The sequence below is a fragment of the Rhipicephalus microplus genome, chromosome 3, assembly GCF_043290135.1.
Source record: "Rhipicephalus microplus isolate Deutch F79 chromosome 3, USDA_Rmic, whole genome shotgun sequence".
In the NCBI taxonomy this organism is placed as follows: Eukaryota; Metazoa; Arthropoda; class Arachnida; order Ixodida; family Ixodidae; genus Rhipicephalus; species Rhipicephalus microplus.
Genome location: NC_134702.1, coordinates 39,520,662 through 39,529,976, shown reverse-complemented (window position 1 = coordinate 39,529,976; position 9,315 = coordinate 39,520,662). Strand labels below are relative to the sequence as shown.

The 9,315-nt window shown below is 45.0% G+C and overlaps 1 protein-coding gene across 2 annotated transcripts in view; it reads right to left on the bottom strand.

Annotated features, from left to right (window-relative positions):
• Window positions 1–2,669: 2,669 nt before the first annotated feature.
• The window catches only part of LOC142803688 (uncharacterized), a 94,766-nt gene continuing 88,120 nt past the window's right edge, over window positions 2,670–9,315 (bottom strand). For both annotated transcript variants that reach the window (XM_075889278.1, XM_075889277.1), the window contains exons 6-7: window positions 8,031–8,081; window positions 2,670–2,865 (exon numbers count right to left, since the gene is read on the bottom strand). In XM_075889278.1, coding sequence (XP_075745393.1) covers window positions 2,746–2,865; window positions 8,031–8,081 — 171 coding nt within the window. In that variant the 3' untranslated portion in view covers window positions 2,670–2,745. The remainder of the gene's footprint in view (window positions 2,866–8,030; window positions 8,082–9,315) is intronic.

The following is a 9,315-nucleotide window of genomic DNA, read 5'->3' as shown; positions in this document are numbered from 1 at the left end:
TATAGTGTGTTTAATGTTGAGTTCTTGTCTACTATAGCAATGGGTCATCATAGCATCCTGCTGCCTGTTCTGCATCTGATCTGTTCTTGTCCCGAAATACCGTCTGCTTTTGTGATTCATGAAATAGTTGTGTGAACCGAGGTGATGTATGTAGTAGACACCATAGTGGTTTAAACTCCGAACATTGCTGCTGCTACAATAGTTTTTTTTTTTACTTCCTTTTCAGACATACAGAAAGGAGCCAAGTGGGGCTGTTCATGAGCCATGCACACAGTTTCATAAGCGGGCTTTCAGCACTTTTAAGAATTATGTTTTTGAATACATCTGCCAAAGTTCTGTTCAAAGAAGCGTGTAGTAGTGCATTTCATTGTTAATTTGGCATGCTGCAGCAGGTATGACTCGCACATCTGCAAGATAACGCAGCACAGTGCATACACACGAACTACCCCCACATACACTCCGGATTTATCACTTAACTGTAAATTGTTTACTCTGACCTTGCACAACACTATACACAAAAATGACATGAAAGCTTTTGCCATCTATGCAGGTAGCATAGATGGCAAAGATGGTGCCATCTATGCATATATAGATGGCATAGATGGTGCCATCTATGCAGGTAGGTACACATTTATAGATAGAAGGCCGGGGTTGTTGGAAGCTGATACATGGTAACGAATGGACTGCAACTCCTGAAGTTTTCTGTTTTCTCACCTTTGTACACGAGGTGGCATAGTCAAGTTGTTCAAGCTGCAGCTATGTCTTGTAACTCAGCAGCTTTCAGCAAGCTCTGTGTCAGAACATGTTGCATGGAAAACTTAAGCAACATCCTCTTTACGTTGTTTAGGTTCCGGTGGCGATTTTTCATTTGTTTTGCCCATGAAACTTGCTTCGCAATTTTTGCTTTATACTTTACCGATGACCCCACTCAGATCTTCAGTGCTTTTCGGTTTACCTTGGGATATACGTTCACGTACCGCACACCTGCGCATGATCGTAGGAAGGTCTTCTACAAAGTACACTGTGTTATTGCAACGCCACTCCTATTGGCAAAATGGGCAGAAAGAGTTCAGAGGTTTGAAGACTGCAAAGGGGCGATGCTGCTATTGCCACCAGTGCAGCTTGTTCCAAGACTGAGTTTAACTGCTGGACAACAAGGCGTAGCTTCTATATAAAAAGTGTTTGAAAGTGGCTTGGAGACAGATCGGGAGGGGGGGGGGGGGGGGCTTTGCATGTTGGTTTATTTGTTGTCAACCAATAACTTCCAAGAATAACATGTTCACAAGGATGTAAATTTTTAAGGAACTGGTCAACCTTCACTGACTTGTTGCCAACATATGCTGAAATTGCCATCTGCTTAGGTGGGAACACTTCTATGCAACTTTATAATTGCAAGCCCAAGTAAGCTTTTTACACTCATTAATTCACACGTAGTATGGAACATCTTTGCATGTACAGATTGACTCAACAAAAATAAATCTGCAAAATGGGGAAGGGAGGATGTAATGTGAACTTTGCATGGGTAAATTTTTTTTGGTGTAACACTTTCATAAGTTCAGCGTAGCACTTCAAATCACAAGGATGGGACAGACTTGTGTATGTTCGGCTTGTCCCATCTTCGTCATTTCAGTGCCACGATGAGCTCTATAAACATATCATGTGCTCTTTGTGCCTTGGTTTGCTTCACACTCAATTCTTGTGTTCTTTGTGTAGAGTTCAGTTCAACTGGACTCCTGTTCAATTTGGTGTTGTGTACATAAAAAACAGGTACTTTAGGGAGCTAGCCATGAATGACTGCATTCATTCCACAAAATCATGCTACCTGTGCAAAACATATAGTAAGTTGTAATCATTCTATGAACCCTGCGTTCACTTGCAGATGAAGGTGTGCCCAGAAACTAAATTGACACCGTGCCCAGCCGACAAAACTCTCCATCAAACAACACAAATAACTCACATTCACAGGCACGCAGAACATAAATGAAATCCTCCACTGCTATATTTTGCAAGCAGGCTGCATGGCACAGCTGTGGTGCGGCATACTGTTGTGCGGAACAATACTGCAGACTGTTGTGCAGAACAATACAGCAGACTGTTGTGTGGAACAATACAAACATTTTTGTATTAGTTGCAATAACGTATAGAATACGCAAGAACACCTTGTTCGAAGGAAACTGTCGTATTATGATCACGGAACAATGTCTGTCACCTTAATAAAGTGACAGGTTCTGAGGTAATCGTGCTGAAGCATGACTTCCGTGAAGAGGCTACGTATTAAGGAGATCGTTGTATTCTTGCTCACGGAGTTGCTCGGCACCGCTATACCTTCAGCATTCTTCGTGAAGGAGGGTCCTCATTTTTTACAGTGCAGGTACCAAACCTGCGGGTTTCGAATAACTTCGTGTATTCGAAGGTCACAGGTTCGGGCCCTGCCCTCGCCAAATTACCATTTTATCGACTTTTATTTCTTCACATATTACAATTTACCTCATATAACATCCCCTATATGCTTTCCTTGACACGAATGTCTGCAAGATCTCAATAATATACGATATGCATGTTATTTGGTGTTTCTACAATCCAGACGGTTTGAAAAACGGGCTAGTTGGTATAGATTCATAGTCCAATTAGTTTACGCTGCCAATATTTCAGCACATTTCACAATTCAATGAAAACCTGGCAGACTCGCGTGATTTTAATGTGCGATATTAAGGAACGTTGTCCCGGGACAAGACAACACGCAGATCACTTGGCGAGAGCAGGCGCTTCGTCGGCGGGCGGCATCTGCTCCTTCACGCGGTCCTGCCAGTGCTCCGGCGCAGTGATCAGGGAGTAGAACACGTGCATCCTGGACAGCACGAAGGCCTGCAAAACGCCATGGCACTAGTGAGTGTGACCACAAGCGGTGCGGGGAGCTTGCTCCACTCATCGTAGGGTCGATTTAACATTTTTGTCAGCGCATAGGCAGGAGACGTTACCGATGTTATAAGCGAAGACTCACGTAACGAAGGGATTTGATTGATTGATATGTGGGATTTCACGTCCCGAAGCCACCGCATGATTATGAGAGACACCGTAGTGGATGGCTCCGGATACTTCGACCACCTGGGGTTCTTTAACGTGCACCCGAATCTGAACACACGAGCCTAGGACATTTTCACCCCCATCGAAAACGCAGCCGCCGCAGCTGGGATTCGATCCCGCGACCTGCGGGTCAGCAGGCGAATACCTTAGCCGCTAGACTACCATGGCGGGGCAACCATGGAATTTAAATATTATTGCGCAGGTTTCAGATGAGGGTTACCACCAAAATATCTCTCGATTGATTGATTGATTGATTTGTGGGGTTTAACGTCCCAAAACCACTATATGATTATGAGACACGCCGTAGTGGAGGGCTCCGGAAATTTTGACCACCTGGGGTTCTTTAACGTGCGCCCAAATCTGAGCACACGGGCCTACAACATTTCCGCCTCCATCGGAAATGCAGCCGCCGCAGCCGGGAATCGAACCCGCGACCTGCGGGTCAGCAGCCGAGTACCTTAGCCACTAGACCACCGCGGCGGGGCACCAAAATATCTCTCTCCTTCCGCAGTGGCGTCCCAACAACGATGCAACGATGCGCGCGTCTATCGACGCGCGCCGGCTTGCAACATATGCCACAGCTCCTTAATTTATGCGTGCTGCTATCCGTGTGCAAAAACACCTAGTACCCTTAATGTGGGGTTGAAGAACAGTAGTGTATTATCTCCTTATAGTTAATGCTCGCTGCGTTCATCCGTAGAAATATGCACACCCCTAGTAAATATATGTTTTGTCAAAGACTTTGAACTATACACGAAGTGGTGGTGTAAGCTGAACTCTTTGGCTAGTTGGTTGACCACTTCTTCACAAACAAAATCCAGCCAAACCATGAAAAGCACAGAAACAAAATTGTAATGAGATGGTCATTAGCACATGTTGCTGCGTTAGCATGGAGTAAGCGGATCAATCGCAACGAGTTAGCCGAGAGATATGAATTTAATTGTCAGATAACGAGAAAGATGGTGTGCTGAGTCAGTTTTGTTTCAACAGTGCAATATTATGCGCTTTGATGATTTTCCTCGTCATCTAATTACGGCTCCTTGATAGCGCGACGCACTTGTTTTAAATTCAGGGGAACTACCGCATTGCTTGAAATGCACATCTATGGATGACCATTAACGGCTCCGGTGAATTTACAGCCGTGCACCCGAGGTCTTTTATATGAAAATCGGCCAGTCTGGCCGATTCTCAAACTTGCGCTTACCACATGAGAAGGGAATGGGGTAGACTTCGTTTTGACGCACGAGACAAATGGTGACTCGTATTGCATGGTAAAGGTGAGACTTTCCTCGGTAGGGTTGTTGACTCAGTTGAATTACTTGGACAGCTTATTTCGCGCACTCAAACCAACTCTGACATGAACCCGTTGGCCAATCCGCTTCAAATTATGTGACACTTTACGCAAGCATGGTAAAACCGTGGATTTACGAAGTTGCGATTTCCTAGTGTTTGCGTTACTCTCACGTTTCGTGGTCTTACAAGAGTTCATTCCTTTCAAGATCTTTTGTGCTACAGAAGACAGCACGTTAACCGAGTAACCAGTTATTATCAATCAAGTCAAACGCACAGGGCTATCGCACTTACAGAGCAGACACGTTTTTTTGAGCGCCTTATAGGCATGCCCAACTTGGCGATTCCTCATTTTATCAACTTGGAAAGGGCCTTGTGAAACGACAGGATGGGTTTCTTGCTACGCGGTTCAAATCACCAACAAACGCCCGCGGTACTTCATCTCAAACGTAGGTTCAGAAACCTAATCGAATCTAACTGGCATTTCGCCAGATAATTCGAGGGGTGAGCATAAGATCTGAAAATATTCATTACACTAAAAGCAGTTCTTTCGGGGGAGCTTGGGTTACAATCAAGACAAACAAAAAGTAAGCACTTCGGAATTACAGCGAAGCCACCTCGCTTATCTGCTTCAAGCCGACAAAGGCAGCTATGCTTAGCTATATTTCAAAAAGGTACGGGCGACCACTATCTATATATAGGGAAATTTTCTGGCTTGTGCTGAACTAACACATCCAGTGCTTCAGAAATACGCCTCTCAGCCTCTCTGTCATTAGCCAGGCAAGAAACTTGCCTGATATTAGTCAGAAGTTCTGGAGCAGTGCTCTTGTACTGCTTTTGGGAAGTACTTGTCAATCGGTAATGGCTACATCAGCCAGACAGGCCGTTGTAAAAGGCTTCGTGAGCACGACTAAAACATAACCAGAGTCATCAGTGCTCATCTAGGTGTATATTGCAACCAATGTGATTGTCACCCTGAATAAAATGAAAAATGTAACGTGCTAGCAAGTAGCCGTAATCACGTGAGGAGAGAAATTATCGAGGCACATAATATTGCAATGATAAAAGAAAACTGTGTCAGCACACGACCGATTTTATTATCTGTCGAAGACATTTTATATATCTCGGCAACCTTGCCATGAATGATGCGCTTGCGCCATGCACACGCAGCGTCATATGATGATGACCATCCCATTACGATTTTGTTTGTGTACATTTTCTTGGTTGGATTGTATTTCGTTTGTGACAGTGTGTTCCTACGTATAAATTTATATAAGCTTGTTTTTCTGCAAAACAAATTTCACTTGGTAACACATCGTGCGGTGTGTTGCGTGTTCCTTGCTTCGTCTTCGTTTTTACCGCTCTGTTTCCTGATTGGAGGTGGTGGTAAGGGCCGAATATCTTAGCGCAAAGGCTGTGAAAAACATTGTCTTGGTGGTGTAATCATTAAAGAGAGATGAAAAATGGTACAGAAGGAATGGCAAAGAAATTGTTCAGTCCAGGAAAGCCGGTTTGCTATCAGAAAGTAGAAACAAAGGGACACTAAAGTCAAATAACAATTTACGTCAGAGTTAAAGCTCAATATATGGCAACATACAAAACGACAATATTATCAACAACAGTGCCCTACTGACCGAGAAATTAAAGTAAATGCACAAGAACATAAGCGCCGCGTAGTACATTTTCAAAATTATCCCGATGACAACAGAAGGACCACCTACAATTAATCACTAGTAATTGATCTAACTACACTAAACAAACAGCCTTCCGTACATCAAGAGACCCAATAAAATGCTACTTGTTCGTTTCTATTTGATTCATGGAAAAAAGAACCGCCGGACGTTACTATGGGGAATGGCGCGAGTGGTTCAAAAATTCATTTAGTTGAAACAAAATGTCTGCAATCTGGAAGCCGCTGGCGGGAAATTGATCGGTGACCGTTGTTGCTGCTGTGGCTCCTGCTGCTTTCGGACTGCTGCTACTAGCGAACTAAAGCCGGGCAACGTTGTGCACGACAACAGTGACGTGATCGGCCCGGTTGGTCCGCTTCTTGAGGCGGGTAATTTGAAGCGCGCTAACCCGATGCAGACCACCAAAACATGATTTTATTTCAAAATAGGCCCTTCTTTGGCACAAAAAAAAAAAACACTACGAGGTTTCTGGACCGCCATTTCAACAATAAACATCGACTTAATAATTGCCTTTAGTGTCCCTTTAGGGACAGGCCTCAACAAACCCTGCCGACGAGGCCTAATAAACAAAGTACGCCCCTATACATTCTCATGCCAGATAGACTGCCACACTTCCGACTGCACTGGTGAGACCACCAGGGGCAGCGTAGGGAAAGAAACTATGATCTCTCCATTCGTGCACTGTGTCATGCGTAGTTTCAAAGCAAAGCCTTTAGATTTCTCATCAAACACGAAAAGTAGGCGTCGCGAACGTTAACAGCAGCTATGTAAATAAAGATCTTGGGATGATGTCGTCATGTCACCAGGTTGGCAGAATTGTTACGTCATCGTGACGTCATCACATAACATCATTCCATAGTCAAAGGTGGACCGATCACGGGGCCACTGGAAAACAACCTTAGGAGCAAAAAAAACCTTTCAATTCTTTCGATTCCGGAGGTAGTGCAGAATGACGTTGGGTGCGATTAGCTTTCACGCGGTGGTATGAATTCCATGGATGAAGAAAAAGAAAAAAAAATTCCGCCATATCCACGAAGTGAATGATGATGAGTGGGCGAAGCTCCGGAGGTAAACCTGGTAAACTATGAATCCTCTGTACATTTTGCCCACTCGATTTTATTACATCGCTCCCCCTAGCGTACGTCGCCGCACTAAATCGAACGATTGCCTTCAACCAATGACACGCGCCATATGTGACATCATTCCTATTTTATAAGGTCTCGCGTCTTTCATCAACTACAAGTACCGCTTTCTAGTTTATAACATCTTGCATCTTTTTATCATCAGCTACAAGTACCACCATCTAGTAAACACTACAAGAACTAAACGAGAGGTGGCTACATACAGGAGACGGTACCGCCATCTAGTGAACACTGCAAGAACTAAACTAGAGGTGGCTACATACAGGTGACGGTACCGCCATCTAGTGAACACTGCAAGAACTAAACTAGAGGTGGCTACATACAGGCTACAGGGGACGCACAGCCCACGCCCTAAGGAGCTTCGCCCCTAAAAAAGGTAGCATGACCTCATATCACCTTTCTTTGCAAGCCGACCTGTTTTGAAGCCAGCAGTATCGGCCCAACACGTCAACTTTTACATCGAGATCAGCGCAGGCAACGAGACTTGCCGAGAGAACGTGGTGCCCGGTGGCTTTTTATCCGGAACGCGCCTGTTCGGTGCACACCGGCTGGCTCACGCAGGGTGGTTCAAAAACGGAACGCCACCGAGGATACTAAAACCTACCGCACGCCCTGACGCTTCGATTACGTGTTGGACCGTGACGGTGGGCTTCACTTCGCTTCACTCGCGTGACGTAATGCTCCATTTTTTTTCTTCCTGCCTGATGAATACAATGCACCGAGAAGCAACCGAAGTGGTGGTTTGCTCTTTCCAGTCGTCTTGGGTAAATGAAAAGGGCACCGATATTTAAGAATATATATAATGACTGCTTTATAAACTTACCTCACCGAGGAGCCAGACTGTGGCGCTGGCTATCCTTGTAGAGTGCGAGAACTGCGAGAGAGAAAAAGGGAAGGAAGGGTGTCATCGAGGCTGGTAATATCATCATTTTGCTGGGTGAATAACACAAATTTCCAACAAGAATTGCTATCTCAAGGATGACGCGTTGCAGTTGCTGATAATGGGCTTATGTACCAGTGAAATATTCATATGCTTCTTTAACACAATAGGAGGTGATCCTAATCCTTGACCTAGGTGTCCTGTTTCGGCGTGCGTACGACGATGTTCGTGTATCCTAGTGCGTTACCCAGGTTAACACTGTGTTTCGTCGCGCTGCCGAAACAGATCTCTGAGGCAGCGAAGGGAGGATCGTGTGATTGAGATGTGCTCCAACCGGTGTCGCAGTGGTCTTAGCTGCTCAACAAAAAAACCGATGTTAGTCAACGAATTGTCATCAATATTCCCAAGTTGTTGAATAATTTGTCCACGCGCTGCCGATTGCTGGCTCCCTGGCTAGCTGTATGAGTAAAGCAATCACCCAGGAAATACATTGGCGCCGAATTTCAACCCGGGACTGGGACGAATTTTTCGGCAATAAAGAAGCTATCTTCCTGCGAAATACGTAAGGATTTCCCTTTAGCTTCGTGCTACAAACGGGTTGTTGTTGTTTTTTTAATACTCTCGAGAGTGGCGGGGCGTCGGTTTCTCGTGACAAGCACTAAATATCTCGTGACAAATTGATGTCGGGATGACAAGTACGTGGGTGCTTCCCCCAGGAGAAAAGTTCTTACAGAGAACCCTACAGCGTACGCAGAATGACGGCAGGCTTCTTGCAAATTTCCTAGGGACGCTTGCAGTCTGGCTGTTCAAAAATCAATAAGAGGAAGCAACTCACTGTATTTCCTCTGCTTGCACGACATCGTAGCGGTGTCGACTACTCCTATAGACGCCACATCGTCCTCTTCTGTGTCATCATCGCGCTTTATTGGTAACCTCGATAAGCAATCGGCGTCGGAGTGCTGCCGTCCAGACTTATACACGACTATCATATCAAACTCTTAAGGGCGTAAGCTCTACCATGCGAGCCAACTAGACGGGTCTTCCAAGTTGGTAAGCCAGCAGAGAAATTGATATCTATATATTTGCTATTTCGTAGAAAACCCAGTCCTCCGCTTTAAGAACTTGCCGGGTCCACCCGGGTCAATATGAGAAGTTATTAAACAGGGATTTATTTCAAAAAGGTCCTCTCTAGTGAGTTATCATCTGCCCATTGGACAGGTGGCTTGGT